General features: G+C 41.7%; 1 protein-coding gene across 3 annotated transcripts in view; it reads left to right on the top strand.

The window, feature by feature from the left end:
- The first annotated feature begins 202 nt into the window (after positions 1-202).
- Positions 203-21,326, top strand: part of NEIL3 (nei like DNA glycosylase 3) — a 41,637-nt gene continuing 20,513 nt past the window's right edge. The window contains exons 1-5 of one of the 3 annotated variants that reach the window (XM_054028796.1): positions 203-395; positions 4,494-4,618; positions 12,571-12,705; positions 16,494-16,707; positions 20,773-20,847. In XM_054028796.1, coding sequence (XP_053884771.1) covers positions 255-395; positions 4,494-4,618; positions 12,571-12,705; positions 16,494-16,707; positions 20,773-20,847 — 690 coding nt within the window. In that variant the 5' untranslated portion in view covers positions 203-254. Of the gene's footprint in view, positions 396-4,493; positions 4,619-12,551; positions 12,706-16,493; positions 16,708-20,772; positions 20,848-21,326 lie in introns of those variants that run through there. The other 2 variants (XM_054028798.1, XM_054028797.1) reach the window with 2 other exon arrangements.

Genomic DNA, 21,326 nt, shown 5'->3' with positions numbered 1-21,326 from the left:
GGAGGGAATGGAGTGAGTAGGGGGTGGAGCCTGGGAGGAGGGCCGGGGCAAGGGTATTTGGTTTAGGGGCAGTAGAAAGCTGGCAAGTTCCCTAACACAGATGGGGGTTCTATCTAGACCCTGGACACAGAGAGATCGGGCGGGCCTCCAGTTTGCCCCACCCCAGTCCTAGGCTACGGGCCTCCTCCTCCTGCAGGGCGCTGCGAAGACAGGGGCGGAGCAGACACCGAGCGGGAGACTTGAGCGGCTCCGGGATGGTGGAAGGTCCCGGCTGCGCCCTGCACGGGGAGAGGATCCGGGCCCGGGTGCGCCGGGGCCAGGCGGTGCGGGGCGTGCGGGGCAGCGCGCTGCTGCCAGCCCGACCTGGGGGCCCGGGGCTCGCCGCCTGCACCGGGGTGAGCAGCAACTGCGGCGGGAGCAGCTCGGACGGCGTGCGCCGGACGGTAACAGCCGCCCCATGGCCGGCGGGACAGGAGAGTTGCTCGGGCCCGTCTGGGGCCACGGGGGGCGGCAGCGACACGCTGCTGGTATCCCCAGGTTGTAAAGGGGGCTGGCGTAGGGGCGACCCCCTGCTGAGCCCCGCAGCGTGGGAGCAGCTGAAAGGGGAAAGACGCGATGTTTATAGACACGCGAGGGGTGGGGGGAGCTCCTGCCAATCCTTCCGGCCCCCCATGTAAATAAAGTGCAGGGGGAGAGCTTGTCCCTTGCTGCACTCCTGCCTGGCTCTGGCGCTTTTCAGTGTCGTCATTCATTTCCCTTGTCTCTTTCAAGCGCCGAGCCCAAGCGCTGGGCATTTTAGGACACTTACACTAGAGAGCGTTACACAAGTTTCTGAATTTTGTCATGAAACGCTGAGCCCTGTTGCAAGGTGTCAGGACCTGATGCTCCGTGGCAGTTGAGGAAAATGTGGCGGGATGTGCACAATCTCCTTTGGTGCTTATGCAAGAAAGCCACTCTCCTACTGTGCAGATAGCCTGACTTCATTCCCCCAAGTGTAAATATTCTCTGTCTGCTCAAAACAGGCATTCTTTTGATAGCGCCCTCCTCCTGTCTTTGGGCACAGAGAAGAAAACGATTGCACTGTAATCTTTCAAGTAGGCCGATACAAGGGCTAATTATTTCGCTGCTTCCCCACTAATTCCATTCAGGGTAAAGTTTTCAAAAGTACATGTTCATTTTCAGAAGAGATGTAGGCACTTAGAGGGCCAGATTCTTAAAAGAATTCTGGTATCTAGAGATGCATCTAATGGGGTTTTAAAAAGTGCCTAGACCCTGATGGCCCATCAAAAGTATTTCAGTGGGAATTACATTCCTAGGTGTGTGTGTGTGTGTTTTTTTTTTTTTTTTAATTCCACTGGGTGCCTATCTGCATCTTTAGGTACCTAAATACTTTTTTAAAATCTTGCCCTAAATATTTTTAAAATGACATTCAGGCTCCTAAGCCACTTAGTATTTTTGAAAACTTTACCTTCTCTGTTTAATGCTAGGAAACCAGAATAAGTGCACTGAATTTTAAATAAATGTTGAGAAGGCATTTGTTGCACTGGTGAGCTGTATCTGATATAAAGGTTTTACACCAGTACAAGTGATGCAGTTGACACTCCTTTTAAGTTTTGAAAGAATGCAAGAAAGCTTTACTAGATTTGTAAAAATTCTGTTGTAGTTTTGGGGATGATAAAATGTGCCTGACTGATCTGAACTTCAAACAAGATCATCAATGTGACTGACATAATTTGTTTCTGCAAAAATCATGGTAGAGTTAACTACAGCAGAGGTTTCTGGCAGTTTTGAGATTTTTCACATTTTTTTTTAAATCAGTGTACCATAACATATTCTTGTCATCAACATAATAAATCAGCCATAGCAAATCTGATGAATTTGAAGAGATAGAGCTGGAGAAACATGAACCCAGGTAGGAAATAATGAAGGAAATCTTTTCAAGTCATTTTTTTGTCTAATCAAACAGATGGTAATTTTTTTAATATCATTTGAGTTCAGGAACCCTGTAAGGAAAATCATAGAAGTTGTTGCTGGCATTAGTTGCTTTTTAATTATATAGGGTTCAGAAGTGTACAATACAAAGCCTACAAGGAGAATGATACACATTAGCCCACAGAAAAGGATTTTTTACTTCCAGAATTACTTTGTTTTTTTAAAAAAAACACATTAACCAGACAAATTATTTAACCAAATAAAGATTGGGGTATCTGCTTTCCACGTACTCTGTATGTAATGTCTTGGCTAATTTTTACCCATTTTTGTTGCCAATATAAAACTATTCAACAGCGTACAACTTTTGGGGCTTGTGGGACCTTTTTGTAGAAAAAGTTAAAATATACATGAGCAGGTCTGGTTACTGAGCTGTGAAGATTCAGTACTCCATTCCTGATTGTTGAATTGGCTTTTTTTTTTTGTCAGTTTCTGCACTAGTGTGGGAAACTTGGTGCATACCTTATGTTCTAAGCAACAGGAAAGTCACAGAAGGATTTTTTCTTATGTTTGATATGTAAGTCTAGACACAGATTAATGTTTTGCCATAAGTCTGTAAAAGGTTCTACAGCAGTGCCCTTGCCCACAACTTTAAAAAGAATGTAGTGCAAGAGATTGTGTCATAAATTAATTCTCATAACCTTCTGGTTTCAGGACTTAAATAGTATTTTTACTTTTTATGCTCTCATGAATTTAGCAAAGGGGAAAAGATAGTAAGAATCATATTCTCAGCTGGTGAAATTCATCCCAAGATGAATTTTCTCTCTGGACAGAGGATCATGACAAGTGACACATCATGACAAGTGATCCACTTAGTCCTTGTGATGGTCCTCTGCATCATGGCCCATGTAAGGACTTAAGTGGGGCATAAAGGGCCTCTGCTTTGGGAAGAATGCAAGACCTTATCTAAGCACAGAAGTTGAAATGGTTTAATTTAAATCCTTTAAGAAACCCATTTAATTGAACTTTTTTTGTGTGGAAACTCTTGTTCTGATTAAACTGATTGCTAATTGGCTTAAGATAAACTATAATAAACTTTGCCTATCCCAAAATAACTGTCTATAAGATTTGCACGAGTTTAAATATATTGTTTAAAAATCACAGTCTTATATAGGCAAAAGCTCATACATTTTCTTTTCTCTTTGTCAACAGGCAAAGTGATATTGAATATAATAAACAATGGGCTGTCCAACTTATTTTGATTGAATAGGTACTTTATAATTATAGTTAGGAATACTAAGTTACAGGATAATCTATATATAACTTAGTTATTTCACAAAGCTATTTAAAAAGAAAAGATAGTGAGAAATAACAGTCTGTTAATTACTCATAATTTTGACACTTCTGTACATATCTCAAAAATAGAGAGAGGATTTTAAAATAGTATGGCAAATGAATTAACTAAAAATGTCAGCATGGTTTTAACAGAATTTTTTTTGTTAATAAGGAGCAATTGTACCATACTGACAAAACAGCTAGTCATCTAAGGCACAAAATGTAGGTCTAATTGTGTATTCTTTATACAGACTTGAAGTTTTGCCTCAGACCTGTGTCATAACTGTTCACTTGGGCTTCTGCCTGTTACGAATGGAAAAATGTTATAGCACTGGCTTTAGAGGTTTTGCAACAATGATGACAGAAGTCCTGGATACTTGTGAATTACAAATGTAGCTTTGAAACTAGTCTGATTATGCTAATGCTTGATCCATACACCAAAACATAAGCTCTGAAATGCTGTCACTAAAAAGTAGTACCCTGGGCCAAATTAATCATTAGTGTAAGTACTTACGTCTCTATTTGAATAAATGGAGTAACACTTACTATGTGAGTAGTGAATTTTGACTCAGACCTTGAAAATGATCCATTCCCTTCATTCCTTCACCAGTGTCCCCACCCCAACACCTTTGTGTCTTGCTGTTGAAAATCTGATCTTTGAAAGGAAAGGTACTCCTGTGGGGCTGTATGCAGATTTTTGCTGGACACAAGTCTCATCTAGTACATAGAACATATATCATCACTGTCAGTGGCTCCAAACAGTGGCATTTTGAAAAGGTTTTTGCTTTTAAAATAACAAAAAATGGTATCACACACTTGCTCCTACAAAATACTCTTCTCAGAACTCCTGAATGGAGTTGGTGATCTGGCAGGACACTCTGTAAGTGTCTGTTAGAGATTTAAGGTGACATCTTATCTGTCAAATTATGTTTTTACATAAATGATGAATTACTTATATTTTTTTCTAGGATAATATTTTCTGGAAATCAACAGGGCAGAGTAAAATGGGCGAGTGTCTGATGGCCTTAGTTACACTGAATAGCAGCTTACTTTGCAAGTAGTCCCATTGATTTCAGTGGGATGGTTGGAGGAATAAGGTTGTACTCAATATGATTAAGGGTGGCAGATTTTGTCTGTATAGTTGGGTATTAACTGATGACTGCGAGATTTTGAATTCGCTTTAGGACTGTTTCTTTTCTAAATGTGTGTGTGTGTGAATTTATTTTCAGAATGCTGGGACTGGGAATAAAACCTCCTGTCAGGATTTCCTGAGATTGCTGAAAGGATGTGTGTATACTGGTGTAGAAACTTTGGGGAAGGAGCTTTTTATGTATTTTGGACAGAAAGCGTTGAGGTAAGAGAAATTTCAGTATTCCCTCCGTATATATTCTCTATCCATTTTCAGTTTTTTTTTCTCTCGGTACTATCATTTTAAATTATGTTAAAGTTAATTAGTATTGTAGAGAAGTTTCTCTGTGCAGTTTGCATCTAGGTGCTGTATATACTAGACCAGCGGTTCTCAAACTTTTGTAGTGGTGACTCCTTTCACACACTAAGCCTCTGAGTGTGACCCCCCCCCTTATAAATTAAAAACACTTTTAAAATATTTAACACTATTATAAATGCTGGAGGTGAAGCAAGGTTTTGGGGTGGAGGCTGACAGCTCACGACCTCCCCCTCCCCCGGTCATAACCTCGTGACCCTATGTTTTTAACCAGTTACCAATCCTTCGCTTTTATCCCATGACAGCTTACTTTGCTTAAGAGCCTTTGATGAGGGACCTTGTCAAAGGCTTTCTGAAAATCTAAGTATTCTATATCCACTTGACCTTGTCCACATGCCTGTTGACTCCCTCAAAGAATTCTGGTAGATTGGTGAGGCATGATTTCCCTTTACAAAAATCATGTTGACTCTTCCCAAACAAATTATATTCATCTATGTGTCTGACAATTTTGTTCTTTACTATAGTTTCAACTAGTTTACCTGGAACTGAAGTCAGGCTTACCAACTTGTAATTGCCAGGATCACCCCTGGAGCCCTTTTTAAAACTTGGCATGACATTAGCTATCCAACACTTCTAGTCATTGGCAAACCGTGTCAGATTCCCTTCTAGTGGCTGGTCCACATACAAGGCAACAGCATACTGTTGCACCCAGTTCTCTTAGCTCAAGTAGTTGAGTTCTGTGCTGTGGATCTAAAAGTCTTGAGTTCCATCCACACTGATAGACTTTCTGTTTGCTTAAAAAAAAAAAAAAACTAGAAAAATCACATACAAAAACATTAAAAGAATACTTAGGTGGTAGAGTAAAGCACTCAAAAGTTAGGAAATAAATTACAGAATTGAGGCAGAGGGTTGTAAGATGAGAAAGAATATTTTCTTGTTGCAACGTCTGAGAGTTGGCAGAGCTGGGTCCTATTCCTTGCTTTGCTCCAGATTTTCTATTTGACGTTAGGCAAGACTGGATGATATTACTTATGCACAAGGAGGTCAAATCAAGTTTGCATAGTCAGTGTTAATTCTGGTACTTCTTAAATGATGCGTGTTTGGTTTTGCATTCTTAACATTCCTTTTTTGTGTAATAACCAAATACATTATAGTAGTCCCATGGGATGGTAACCAAAATGAGCCCACCCAATTTTTAATAAAAAGTCCTCCACAGACTTCACAGCACAAAAGTCAGACCTCTAAAATTGGTAACACTTACATGACATTTGTTGTAATTTTCTAAACTTAAATGGTTTGTTCATAATCAATATACTGAAGAGTCTAAAAATACCTTATGTAGATAACTCCCAATGATTTCCATTCAAATAGTGGCTACTCAGCACCTCTGAAACTTGGGCTCATACTGTCTAAGGATCTAATTATACTTCCTTTTTCCAACGTAGCATGCGGTATGTGTATTGCAAATGTCTACTGCAATGCAAGTGAAATGTGTCAAACCTAAACTAAAACGTTTGGGATGACTCATTTGAAAAACAAACAGAAAACCTAGTTTATATGGTCCGTAGTGTAATATAAACAGGTAGAGTTCTCAGATATTTAACATGAATATGAAGCATGCATTAACTAAAATTTTCTTTGTCAACGATACCATTTTGCAAAAGTTATTTTCATTGTATGTCCATTAAAAAAAGAGAGGGTATGTGCCCTCATTGTAGTATTGGACTACAATCCTATGGCACTGCAGGATTTTAAGTAATCTTCATTTTTAAACTACCTTTTAAATTAGTTACTGAAAGTATGTGATCAAAGCTGTAAGTATAACAACAATTAAAATTATGTAGATGCTTCATTTAACCCCATCTGTTACTTTTGAATCCTGATCTGAAAATTAAAGGATGTCTAACAAGGGAAACTGTTGTCCCTTGTTGTTGTTGGTTTTTTTTTTTTTTAATGTTGGTCCACTCAATCACATCACTAACTGCTCTGAAATGCCTTTATAAATTGCACCTATGAAATTCACCCTGTAGCTAGCAGGCAGAAGTTCCTTATTACCATGGAAAAATGACCTTAAAATTGTTCTCTTAAAGCTGGACTGTGTACAGCTCTAACACAAGTGAGTGTGCAAGGAAGGAGCTGGGAAAGGGCCCAAGGAAACACTTGCTCTTTGGCCAAAGAGCCAAACACTGTAGATTTCTGTCCCCCTGGCTAGCATCACTTCAGAGAAAAGGAAGATCTGGCCATCCTGGAAATCCTTTATGCTGATTGAATGACTTATAGATGAACGTGGTTCATCATGGATAACAAGTAGCACATGAGGGAAGTCCCATTTTTTGCTGAATTTGAGATCCATCTATCACTGATAAATGGGACAGTATGATCCACTTTCTGATTAATGAACAATAATGTCAGGGAATAATTCTTTTGAGAAATTTCTTTCATCTGAGAACAAGCATCCAATAGTAGTAGTAATAGAACAGGTGCAGTGAATTCACCGAAGGCCACAGTGTAAGCAGCAGCCTGGAGAATTTGAACTTATCTCCTATGTTTTCCTTGATTTTTGTATTTCCTCTTAGTTGATTTTTGAGGATTACCACTAGTTATCTTTGTGTTTATGGTAGTCTCTTAAAACTAAAAAAAATGAATCAGTTAAAACCTGAAGAGGTGAGTGGTGGGGAATCTTGTAAATCTAGCACAGTTTGTAGTTGCATTTTACCAGAGACTAGAGAATAATTTGCTCTAGAGTGAAGGAAATGACAATTAGGGATGTGAGAGATACTATATAGAAGATATTCCGACAATCTATTTTCTTCAGAATAACTATAAATGTACCCTTGGACCTCGGCTGAATAATTCCACCTGGAAATCTTCAAGAACCTATAACAATTCATATATTTTTATTTTCTTTAAAAAAGGCAAAACTTAGACACATTCCACATGGAAAGGATTCTCATTTGTAGAGCCCAAATAAAATGCTATTAAAAGTAGTGGAAAGATTCCCAGTGATTTCATTGGGAGTTAGATCTAGGACTTTACTGCACCCTTCTAATAAAATTCTGTTACCAATTTTTTTTCTTATGCCTATAATATAGTTTGTGCTGTTATTGAGCAACTATTTTCTAGGAACTAATGAGAGCTTTGCAATTAAAAAACAAACAAAATCCCCAAGAACTTAAGTCTTGTACATAACTGAACAGTTACAACAGCTCAGTTTTTTTCTGTTAAAAATATTGAGCTTTTTAACACAAGCTGTCATCAGACAGCAGAACCAAGATTTCAATTAAAGTAGCTTCCATCCTACTTTCTCCTTAATTAAAATGACAAGAATGCTATTTTTCATTGTTTCAGCACATAAGGGATAATGAGGTACACTGGAGTGGAATTTGTAAAGTTCTTAAGGCTTTTAATATAAAAGGAATTTATGCATAGAAGTGATTGTGAAATATTCTATTACTGTAGCCATGAACTGAGAAGTAGTTATGACCGCTAATTGTTGTGACAGTAGTGCACCTTTAAACAGGGCACTGGACCTCCTCCATAACTGAGACCATTAATTACAAACATGCACATTATTTTTTTTCTTATCAAGAACTTTTGGGAAATGTTAAATGCATTTATGATTGATAGCACGACACAGAGTTTAAAGCCTACATTTAAAAACCCCCCAAAACTGCTTAATCTTGTGCAATGCTTTAATATCGCACCGGAGAATTGGAAGAATATAGCAGTAACAACTACTGCCAAAATAGTTATATTTATTAACTTAACTGAACAATAAGAAAAATCTTCTGAAAGGCACAATATATTTTTTTGAGAATCAGTTTACAGTACTTCTCTTCTTTTGGATTTGTAATCAATTACTAACAATGTAGTTTGTCAATATTTATTAATTGATACACTGTAGCTTTTAACTGTAAATATTTTTTTAAAACCATCCTTCCAGCACTTATGGAAAAATAAGAGTAAACAGATGTGTGGCATTACAGGGATGGATTAAAAACAAATAAATGTTTGAGGTGCTGTCTTTGTTTTCTGTCATGTGCCAGGCCTTTTTGTTGTTCATCTCCTAAACCACAAAATAATTAACCTTCCTCTGATATAAAATATTTTTTAAAGGAGAAGCTTAGAAATAAGACTTCCCTTTGAGGACATGGGGTATATAAGGTATGTTTGGATTAACTTGTGAAGGAATACTTTAATCAGGGCTGCAAATCAGATTTACTTGTCCTTTGCTCACTACCCTGATATCAGGTAGGATATTGCATCAAATTCAAGATCTCTGTCCTCATCTTAAAAGCATTGAAAGATCTGCACTTAGGGTACCTAAAAGATATATCAAGCTCTGGACAACTCCACTCCTTAGGCATGTTGCCTCAAGAGTAAAGCTCATTAGTGAAGGAGGCAGATCTTTCTATGGGCAGGCTTAAGACTGGAATTTCTGCAGTATCTAACAACCACCTCAAACGTCATCACTTTATATTTTTTGTGCCTTTAGTTTTCAACCTCGCCTGAACTAATAAACACCAGCACTTATGTTTAAATATAATAAATTTTAAAAACCTACACAATCTTTCTCCTGAAGAGAGGTCAGAAAAAGAAAGAACCAGCTACCATACGGCAGATGCTAGTCATATTATTTTGAGGACAGCTGGAAGATGCTCGATACCATGGTGAAAATTGTGGTAGTGAAACAGTTGGCAATTTTGTCTTCTATATTGGATCATTTCCACTTGGCAGAAGAAGAGCTGATGATAGAATATTTTTTGAGAAGAACACTGTTCTTGTTTTAGTGAGTCTTAATTTTAAAATGAATGAGCAAGAAAGAAAACAAATGTATTTTTTTGCCATTGTCCCTGGACTTGCTTGAACTTCCCTAGAGGAGCCTGGCAGGGGCTCTAGGAGGGCAGCAGTACAGGTGAAGAAACTCCCAGGATGTTGCATGTATTATGGCTGCACAAACATGTTTCAAATTTAAATCATTAACTGAATGATTGATTATATAAAGATCTAATAAAGTCACTATATACTTGAGTGCTTCTTAGTTGCTACTAAACACAGTCCTTTGCGGAAGGAAAGAGAGACCATGTAAAGACTCAGACTCATAGACTTTAAGGTCAGAAGGGACCATTATGATCATCTGGTCTGACCCCCTGTATGCTGCAGGCCACAAAGCCGTCCCTACCCCTTCCCTTGACTCTGCTGTTGAAGTCCCCAAATCCTGTGGCCTAGTGACTTCAATTGGCAGAGAACCCTCCTGCTAGCGATCCCTGCCCCATGCTGCGGAGGAAGGCGAAAAACCTCCAGGGCCTCTGCCAATCTACCCTGGAGGAAAATTTCTTCCCGACCCCAAATATGGTGATCAGCAAAACCCCGAGCATGTAGGCAAGAGTCTCCAGCCTGACCCTTGTTATCCATTATACTATTTACCTGCCATGGCACGGTATTCCTTTGGCTAAAATCATGTTTCTCTATTAAACCATTCCCTCCATAAACTTATCTAACTTAATCTTAAAACCAGACAGGTCCTTCGCCCCCATCATTTCCCTCAGAAGGCTGTTCCAATATTTCACCCCTCTGACGGTCAGAAACCTTCATCTAATTTCAAGCCTAAACTTCCCCACGGCCAGTTTATATCCATTCGTTCTCGTGTCCACATTAGTACTGAGCTGGAATAATTCCTCTCCCTCCCTGGTATTTATCCCTCTGATGTATTTAAAGAGAGCAATCATATCTCCCCTCAGCCTTCGTTTGGTCAGACTAAACAACCCGAGCTCCTCTAGTCTCCTTTCATACGACAGGTTTTCCATTCCTCTGATCATCCTAGTGGCCCTTCTCTATACCCGTTCCAGTTTGAGTTCATCCTTTTTAAACGTGGGAGACCAGAACTGCACACAGTACTCCAAATGAGGTCTCACCAGTGCCTTATACAACGGAAGCAGCACCTCCTTATCCCTACTAGATATACCTGGCCTAATGCATCCCAAGACCGCATTGGCTTTTTTCACTGCCACGTCACATTGTCGACTCATAGTCATCCTGCGGTCTACAAGGACCCCGAGGTTTTTCTCCTCCTCCGTTACTTCTAAACGATGCGTCCCCAGCTTGTAACTAAAATTGTTGTTAGTCATCCCTAAATGCATCACCTCTTATCTTATCACTCACCTTTTCAATGTTGGAATCTGGCGTGGAGATTAACTGTACATCTCCCAACCGTCTCCCCAAACTTCCTAGTTTAAAGCTCTTTTGATAAGATGAGCCAGCCTCCCTCCCAGAAGTCTATTTCCTTCCCTACTCAGGTGAAGTCCATCCCGTGAGAACAGCTGTCTGTCCCCGAAAGCCTCCCAGTGGCCATACATCCCAAAGCCCTCTTTATAGCACCACTCCCTTAGCCAACTATTTATCCTCACAATCCTATCAGCCCTTTGCTGCCCTTCCCTCGGAACAGGCAGAATCCCACTAAAGATAATCTGAGCCTCTATCTCCTTGAGAGTCTTCCCCAGCCTGGCATAATCTCCCTTGATTCTCTCTAACGAGAACCTAGCTGTGTCATTTGTTCCTACATGAAGGATTATCAAGGGGTTCTTACCTGCTTCTTTTAGGATCCTTTTCAACCGCAGGTCCACATCGCGTATCTTTGCGACCGGTAGACAGCACACCCTTCTGTTCTCCGGGTCTGCCCTGGTTACAGGCCTGTCCAATCTCCTCAGTAAAGAGTCTCCAATTACATACACCTGCCGTCGCCTGGCAACAGTGCGATCTAGTAATCTAGTCTCCGATCCCTCTAGTCCTGACCTGTGTCTGTTCCTATCTTCTCTTATGCTCCCCCTTATGCCTTCCTGTATCCTCTGGTGGCCCATAATTGGTGCTGTCTCCATTAACTCCTCCCCCCTCTCTCTCGGACTAGCCGCTCTTCTCTTCTTCCTCACCCTCCCACCTTCAGTCACCACCTGCTGCCCCTCTACCTCGTTATCCAAACACTCAAACCTATTCCTGAGTTCTATTCCCCCCTCACTGGCCCTCCTTTTCCTTGGCCTGCTTCTCACGGTCACATGCTTCCACTGCCCTTGTTCTCTCCCTAACATTCCCCCCTCACTGTCCTCTACCTCTGCTTCCACCTGCACCCCTGAGCATTCCCCTTCAGTCCCTCCTTGCCTGTCCTCCATCAGCTGTTCAAACCCCTGTCTAAACTCCACCAGGGTATCTACCTGCATCTGCAACCCCTTAATCTTTTCCTCCAGTAACGCTATAAGGCGACACTTCATGCAAACATACCTCTGTGCTGGCTCACCTGATAGGACTATATACATACCACAGCTTTCACATGCAGCCATCTGCATTCTGTCTGCTGCTGCTTGGCTCATGGCTGCTGCAGTCTCTTCCCACAGCACCTGGAGACACAGAGCACACACCACGCCGCGCCCCCCTGACCTCCGCCTGCAAACTCCCACTCAAACTCCCCTATTAGCCGCCCTGTTTGCTGCCTCCTGTGCCGCTGCCTGGCTGGGCGGCCGCTTTTATGGGCCCCCTACTCAGCCAAGCCTCGCCCCCTAATCAAGGCTCGGCGTCCCTCCCAGCACCCTGCCCCTACAGGCCTCTACAAACACACAAGGACAACAAAGACAGACACAAGTACAGATACCTTCTCCTCCAATGAGAACTCCCACTCAAACTCCCCTGTTAGCCGTCCTGTTTGCTGCCTCCTGTGCCGCTGCACGTCATGTCACCCTGTTGCTGCTAATGATAAGAATTATTATATATACTTTGTGAATTTAATTGCCAAGCTAGAAAATAGACTACTAACATGCCTGGGAGTGTTGTTAAGATGCAGATTTTTTTTTTTCAGAAATGTGTTTCTTGTCTAGGGTTCACTTTGGCATGAATGGTTCCATGTGTATTAATCCAACTGCAAGCAAAGACCGAAATGGAGCACCACCAATTCTGGAAATACACCTCACTGATGATATGGTTTGTTTCTTTGATGCAACAGTAGAGCTTAGGTAAAGTAAAAATTAAAGCATTTCTTCAGTGTTCAATCTGGTTTTTTTTATAAAAATAAGGTTTTCACCATACAGTTGAGGAAATATTATTTTGCATTTATATAGTGGTTTTCATCTGAGAATTTCAAAGCACTTCATAAAAATTAATTAAATATGCCTCCCAGATTTAGGGTAGATAAGTATAACTCATTAACTCATTAAATCTTGTGTATACATAACTTAGGTACAGAAAGTGACTTGCTTAAAGACATCTAGAGAGTCAACAGCAGAGAGTCAACAGTAGATTGGGATTCAAACCCATGACTCTTGATTCTGCTCCCTGCTCTAACAACTGAATGTGCCGCCTGTATTTTGCCCTTTACACTCCCGCTTCTGCAATCAAATCTAGGCAGATGGACTTCTGCTTCTGCATGGATCTGATTGCAGGGTGAGGGTCTAAGCCTTTAGTAGTTACTGTATAGTTCCTGTACTTAAAACATACCATGTACTTCTATCTTGTGCGTCAATATTTCAGAATCTGTCCCAAAAAATGTAGGCAGGTATTTTTTAGCAGTGCTTGTGACACATTTTTTTGGGCATATTCCCAGCCATTGGCACTGTTCTTCTCACCTGTATGGAAGCTAGTGAGGAACAGCATCTTTACAGGCAGAAGCCATTGTCCACATAGTATCTTGTATGTCTCCAGGAAGACTTCTTATGTGGATTGCAGCATTCCAAGATGCATTGTTCCCCAAATGCTTCCTGATCGGGTACTTAACCTTGCGAATTCCTTCCTAAAGAAGGTTTCAGAGTAACAGCCGTGTTAGTCTGTATCCGCAAAAAGAAGAACAGGAGTACTTGTGGCTAAGGTCTCTAAGGTGCCACAAGTACTCCTGTTCTTCTTTTTGCGGATACAGACTAACACGGCTGTTACTCTGAAACCTGTCATTATGCAAGGCACTGCATTTAGCCGTATGGAATGGAAATCCATCAACCTCATGAAAAAACTCGTACAGATACAGACAGACATCATCTTCCTTTCCAAATGCAAGCAGATGGACATCATACCAAAAGGACTAAAGGTAAAATATCCATTACAATCTACATATCACACAGACTATGCTGAGAGACTGTGTCACACACTCTCAAAGAAACTCCGAAACCACCTGATCAGCATCCTATACAGCAAACAGGGAAAGATTAAGAATGAGCTCTCAGAACTGGATACTCTCATAAGAAACCAACCTTCCACACAAACTTCCTCATGGATAGACTTTACAAAAACTAGACAAGCCATTTACAAGACAAACTTTGGCTCTCTACAAAGGAAAAATTTGTTAGTCTCTAAGGTGCCACAAGTACTCCTGTTCTTCTTTTTCCTAAAGAAGCTGATCAAATGCCTCACAAAGCTTACTTAGAAATCAAGCAAGTATACATAACTTTGAACATACAAATGGTGTCGGAATACAACTAGGATGAACATAACCAGTAGATCATAACCTTACATAGATATGTTACATGGCATATGTAGCAAAACCCTATTCCAGTTATATCATATATACATTTATAAGCACCTCCCCCCATAAAGCCTTATAGGGTACACTGTCACAGGCACCTAACTCTAGGAGAGGCTTCATAACTGAGAATCACAAGCAGAGATAGTGCTCTTCTGCAGGTTGTATTTAGGTGCCTATCTCTGTGAGAAGGGTGAGACTTAGGACACACCCATGTCAATGGCATCTCCCATTCACTAGCTTAGGCAGGAAGTCCCTTAGAGTACTGTTTTTTTGTCAATGGCAGTCTAAGGTGCCCCTCTCTCCCCATTCATTTTATAGAGAGCCCAAGCACTTAACTCAGGCTTTGTGAATGGCAGTGTTATTCCTGTGATTTGCTAGGCACCTAAAAGTTAGGCACTGCAACACTCAGCATCAGAATGCTCAACTCCCTTTGTGAATCTAGCCCTTATTTTCTGGGTGTCTCAGTTCCCCATCTGTAGAACTACTAGTGCTGCCCCACATCACAGGGCGTTGTGAGGATCAATAAATTAAAGACTGAGTTTCTATGCTCAGATACTATGGTGACAAGGGAGAAATATGAATGAGATTAGGTATCTGCATTAGGGAAATTTGCCCCAAATCTCTCATGGAAACATGCACTTCTGCAAACTGTGTTTTGTGCTGGAGCTGCAATTTATTTCATTAGCAGGTCCTCAAAAACAGTTTGGGGATATAGAGGAACCATTAGATTCATTTCATTCATGACCTAAATCAGATTTGAATGCCCACCATTCTTATGCATAAACATATCTGTATGGCATCATTTAAAAAGTGTGTGTGTCATTCCAAATGCAAATATTCCTGATGTTCTGAGACAGGATTTTTGTTTTTCATTCTAGCCAAACTGTAAAAAAATAAAATAAAAATACCTATTTACAGTTTAACTTACAAAGAGGGCAGCTGATACTGAATGGAATTAATAAATAAAACAATAAATAAAAAAATTCAGTGTCCAGAAGTGAAAGCTATTGGATTAAGATATCAACACCACATTGCACTGTAAATGCTCAGGAGCCCAGCACCTTATTGTGGGGGAGGAGGAGCAGCTCCCTCATAATCAGAGGTTAAGGTGTCTCCCTCAATCTTGCCTGGAGGTGCTGTTTCACTTATGGATAAATAAATATTATTTGGGCTAGAGAGCGAGTGAGAGTGACTCTGTTGCTTAGGACACTCACCTAGGAGGTGAGAGAGCCAGGGTCTAGTCCTCTTGCTCCAGTGACTTTTTCTTTTTGATTTATCCACCGCAGAACAGCTTCACTGGGAAAGACTGAGGGAGCCCTATTTCCGAATATCCCGTCGTGCAATGTCCCTGAAAGGTGGCAGATCCCTGTTCAAATCCTCTTCTGCCAGAGTGGGACTTGAACTGGTGTCTCCCACATCCCAGTGTTGAGTCAGTTAGGTGAGCACTCTAATCACTGGGCCAAAAGTTATGAGAGAGCACCATTTCTCTTCCCCCTCTCTCCTCCCTCCATGTTTTGTGAAGAGTTAGGTGGCCTCTGAACATGCCTACTAGATCAGGGGCCTGTGTCTGTTAGGTAGATGAACAACCTGTCTTCCCCTAGTTTGTGAATCATTTGGGGGTCAGGCAGGGGATAGGTGCCTGGATGCTTGGAGACAGCAGTATATATGCTCAGAGACAAAAGCTTAGGTACTTAGGGAACTTTTTACTGCAAAAGCTTAGGTGCCGAGCGAGTTCAGGCTTCCCCAGGGTTAGGTTGCAACTGAGAAAGAGTTTTGTGAATTCTAGTGGTGCCTAAAAATGGGATTTAGGTGACTAAGTCTGGGGGTTAGGCACCTAGCATCTTTATGAATCTTGCTTAAAGGGTTTTGCCACACAGGAAGTTTGTGGTGTAGAAAGGGATTGAAATCAAGTCCCAGGCTAGTGCCCTACCCACTGGACCATCCTCCCTTATGGTTAGTTACAACTGAGAGTCTCTGCTTAGGAAATGCATTTAACACTGTAAATGCTAGGCACGGACTGATAATTTATTCTTAGAGCTGACCTGAACAAGGATGGGATGCCTGCCTATGCACATGGCCTGGCACTAGTGTATTCTATGTATGTGTCATTAAACCACCATATTTTTAAAAAAGGGTAAGACTTCTGTGTTTTTCTATGCATGTCATGAGTATCTGCGTGGCTTTTTGATCTGTGTGTAATGTGCTATGGCACTCATAAATAATACACATTGTGTAAGTAGTGTCTAGTTACAATGCAAGATAAAATACAAAATAATCTATCTTGTCTTGCAGGAATGCTGCTGAAAGTGAGCAGAAAGTAAGAATGATGGAAGACTTAGATGTATGCTCTCCAAAATTTAGTTTCTTAAGAGCAGAAAGTGAGATTAAGCAGCAGAAAGGTCGCATGTTATGTGATGTGTTGTTGGATCAGGCAGTGTTACCTGGAGTGGGAAATATCATAAAAAATGAAGCACTCTTTGACAGTGGTCTTCATCCAGCTGTTAAAGTAAGTGAAATTCACAGGGATTCCCTTCTGTATTTATTGCAAACAGCTATTAAGAACATAAACATATATCTACAAGATATTTTGGTCTAGTTTAGATTTTTGTAGGGAGGAGCTTGTAAGGTCTGAATAATATTCTGCTCCCTCCACTTTCCCTAATTGATGCCATCCTGGATTCTGGTGATCTCCCAGACTCTACTGTCATGCTTGACCATCCTGCCCTTGGAGGGTTAGTGTGGCACTCTCTGGAGCCTGTCAATACTGCTCATGGGTTGGATGGGAGACTTGCTGCACATTTCGTTCCCCATAAGGACAGGCATGCTATCTCTTCAATTCACATCCCTTCTTGACCAGAAATTAATTTAATTTTCAGACTTTGACCTGCTGTCTTGAATCATGTTGTGCTACCATGAAATTTCCATGCCAGCCATTATAAAATAATGAATAAGCATATAACAGAATGTTCTGATTTTGCTTGCTAAAATTCCTACACAAAAATCTCTGTGGGCTCTAGATAGTTTAAATTACAACATATTTTCTTCATCATATTCAGTTACTTTAGTCCTTCAGACTCTGCTCTCAAGCTTTTCCCATGCAGTGCATTCACCAAACCTCGTGAGACTCTATCTCAGTGGTCGGCAATCTCTGGCACGCGGCTCGCCAGGGTAAGCACCCTGGCAGGCCGGGCCAGTTTATTTACCTGCTGACGTGGCAGGTTCGGTCGATTGCGGCCCTCACTGGCTGCGGTTCGCCGTCCCGGGCCAATGGGGGTGGCAGGAAGCGGCGTGGGTGAGGGACGTGCTGGCCAGTGGGGGCCCCGATCGGCCGAACCTTTCACGTCAGCAGGTAAATAAACTGGCCCGGCCCTCCAGGGTGCTTACCCTGGTGAGCCGCGTGCCAAACGTTGCCGACCTCTGCTCTATCTGATTTGAGGCTCCAGAGCTTCCTCAGAGTGTGTACGCCTTGTCTTTCATGACAGGTATGAATAAATATTCTCAGAATAATTTAAGATCACCTGGATTCTTAACTAAAACAAGGTTGATCAGAGTGAGTGAGAGAAAATCGTGATAAGTCAATGGAATGAAAACATATCTAGCCTTAGACTGTACGAAAGCTAATCTAGGTGAGTTAGAAATTTAGGCCCTAATCCTACAAAATGAACTCCTGAAGCTAGTGAGGGGACCTCTCATTCTCTTTGCAGGATTGAGGGCTTTTAGGTTAAAAACTTAAGTATTCCTGTAGGAATGGGCTTTAGGCCTTGTCTACACTGGCAAACGTTACCCCAAAATTCCCACTGGTTCTGTCACTGGCTCATCTCAACCAAGGTTAAAACCAGTGGGAACCATAGCTTGGATAAGTCTCCAGCAGTTGGAAACAATTTTACCACTGTTTCAGTTACAGCAAATTTAAGTAAAGTGGTGGTTTAAAAACTGTTTAGCTGCCAGAGTCTTGTCTACACTCTATCTCTCATTGGTTTTAACAGTGATTCAACTGAATTGGTGGCGGGAATCTTTTCATATGCTTCCACAGCTCTAGAGTTCAGGTATTCCTGTCCATTCCTCGGGTATTTTTGTTCACTCCATTGTTAGTTTTGCTCATGGTTTGAACCTTAGTGCCCATGCAGCTTCCACATGATAACTATGTTCACCAGCTAATGAGAGTCACGCTCAGAAATGGAAACCCTTTGACCCTCTCTTCACTTGCTCCCTATGGGTATGACTTTACAGGGTTAAAAGACCCGTGGCACGTCTGTGGCTGGCCTGGGTCAGCTGACTCAGGCTTGCAGGGCTTGGGCTGCAGGGCTAAAAATTGCTGTGTAGATGTTCAGGCTTGGGCTGGAGCCTGAGCTCTGAGACCCTCCACCTCCACAGGATCCAGGCCAAGCCAGAAAGTCTACATACTGATTTTTTTCTGCCCTGGAGCCGGACCCCCGTGAACCTCAGTCAGCTGACCCAGGCCTGCCGTGGGTTATTTTTTTTTATCTCTCTGTAGACCTATCCTAAATTACAGGGGAAACAGAAGTGCTGTGGGGTGTGTCCTGATAGTTAATAAATCTGGGCTCTGGGGGAGAAGTTCATTTCAAAGTTCAGCGACCCATAACAGAAAATGTGTGGCTCTAGACACTCTCCTGATTAAACTGAGGAGCCTTTAACTAGAGGTATGCACTGTTCTTGTAGCTGTGTTGGTCCCGGGATATTAGAGAGACAAAGTGGGTGAGGTAATATCTTTTATTGAACCAACGTCTGTTGGTGAGAGAGAAGTTTTCAAGCTTACACAGAGCTCTTCTTCAGGTCTGGGAAATGTACTCAGTGTCACAGTGGAATACAAGGTGAACAGATTGTTTAGCATAAGTAGTTAACACACAATTCAATGCACCATTCAAAGTGAAGTGGCCTGATAATACTTCTCCTAGTCATAGACGAGAAGGGGTGGGTGGGGGGAGATTGTTGTAATAAGCCATAAATCCAGTGTCTCTATTCATTCCATGATTTTTAGTATCTAGCAAGTTATGAATTTAAGGTCCCAGGCTCGTCTTTTGAAGTTGTTGTGTGGGTTTCCTTTGAGGATGAGGACTGAGAGGACATACATAGAGTAATTGCCTTATGAAAAGTGTTCACCCAAAGGTGATACGTTGTGTTTGTCTTTTATCATTTTTCTGTGTGAGTTCATTTGAGAGCATAGTGATTGTCTCACCACAATTGTTGTTGGAGCATTTAGTGTATTGGATGAGATACCCACATGTAGTGATAGGCACAAGTAGGACCCATGGATCTTGAAGTGTGTGTTGTGGGGATGTTAATCATCATAGCAATGGAGATAGATCTACAGGTTTTGCATTTGTTCTGGTGCCATTTTGGTTGGTGTGTCCTGGTCTGTAGGGAGCTTGCTTCTAATTATGAGGTTAGGGGGTTGTTTGAAGGCCAGAAGTGGGAGTTCAGAAAATATTTCTCTGAAAATGGGGTCCCCATCAATGATGGCTTGTAATTGTTTGCTGATACCCCATATGGGTTCCAGTGTGGGGTGGTAGGTGATAACTAAGGTTATGATTTAGTCATGGGTATTTTTAGTAAAAGTCATGGACAGGTCATGGGCAATAAACCAAAATTCATGGTTGTGACGTATGCATGACTTCAGTATAAATACCCCTGACTAAATCTTGGGGGCTGCTGCTGCAGGGGTGTGTGTGCATTGGAGGGCCACTTCTGCGGGGGGGGGGGGGGGTAGAGACGTGTGCATTGGAGGGCTGCTGTTGTGGGGCTCAGTGTCCTGGGGGGTGGGGCTGCTGCTGCAGGGCACCTGCTGCTAGTGGGGGCCGGGGCCAGTGGCTGCTCCAGCCGCTCCGGGGACTGCTGACCACCCGAGCAGTGGCCAGTGCAGCTGGTTGCAGGGCGGCTCCAGCAGCAGCTGGTGTGGCTGTTCCGGGGGTCACCAGAGCAGCTGGCCCTGGAGCCAGCTGCGTGGGCGGTCCTGGGGTCAGCCACACTGGCTGCTGCAGAAGTCATGGAGGTCATGAAAAGTCATTGAATCTGTGACTTCCATGACCTCCGTCAAAGACCCGGAGCCCTAGTGATAACTAGGGGTATGCGGTTGGAAGGGGTTTTATTTCCGTATTGAAGCAGGTGGTGGAGATGTCACACACAAGAGAATTAAATTCTCTAATACAAGATTCTAAATCATGGAGGTATTGGTGTTAACCTATAAACTCCATCAAGAAACCAAGAGGCAGCTAGTGCAGATTACTACATGAAACTAAAACCCATTCAACTGTCCTACTGGGGATCATTAGGTCAACATTGAAGTAAAACACTGAAAATTTGTAGCTGTTTTGGGGGAAGCAGCACAAAGTTAGACACTGTGGAATAGTAAGTAAGCATATTTGTGTGTCTAAATATACAGCAGAGGAGGCAAAAAAGTATGAGAATATATGAGATCAAGTAGCTATGTAATACCATGGTTGTTGGAGGTATCCATAGAGACACTTTAATTATAAATCTCTTTACTGTAGTTGCTCTAGTGTATTATAATTGTAGAAACCTATTTTTTAAAGCATTTTTGCCTTTTTCACAGGCTTGTCAATTAACAGATGGACAGACACATCACTTAGTGAAAATGACCCGTGATTTTACTCTTCTCTTTTATAAGGTGAGGGCAATAACTTCTAAGAGAGAAAATCCACTGAAATTTTGCACCAAAATGTGTAAGCTGTATGTAGCCATCTAGTGGAAACAATAAAAAGATGCAATAAGTCAACATGCTTGAAGTGGGAAGGACTTTTTGGTTCAGGCACTACTAACTGTTTGAGAAAAAGCAAGCAAATAATGTGAGATATTTGAGGGTAATTGAATCCTCACTGCTTTGTTCATAAAGTTTGATATAAGATGTGTGGAGTTATTTAAATACAAAGAGTAGATTTTGACCTAGCTTTTTAGATTTTTGAACTTAAATTTTGTAGAAATTCACCAAGACAATCTTCTCATTCACCAGGGATGAGTGGGGCTTTAAAACCCTGAATCCATTGAAGTCAGCACGAGGGGGAGGGGGAGAGAGTCTTGTGGTTAAGACACAGAACTGGGAGCTAGGAGATGAGGATTCTGTTCCTGGCTGTGCCAGTGATTTTTAGC

This window comes from Malaclemys terrapin, chromosome 5 (genome assembly GCF_027887155.1).
Source record: "Malaclemys terrapin pileata isolate rMalTer1 chromosome 5, rMalTer1.hap1, whole genome shotgun sequence".
Taxonomy (NCBI): domain Eukaryota; kingdom Metazoa; phylum Chordata; order Testudines; family Emydidae; genus Malaclemys; species Malaclemys terrapin.
This window is presented reverse-complemented; position numbering and strand designations above follow the sequence as displayed.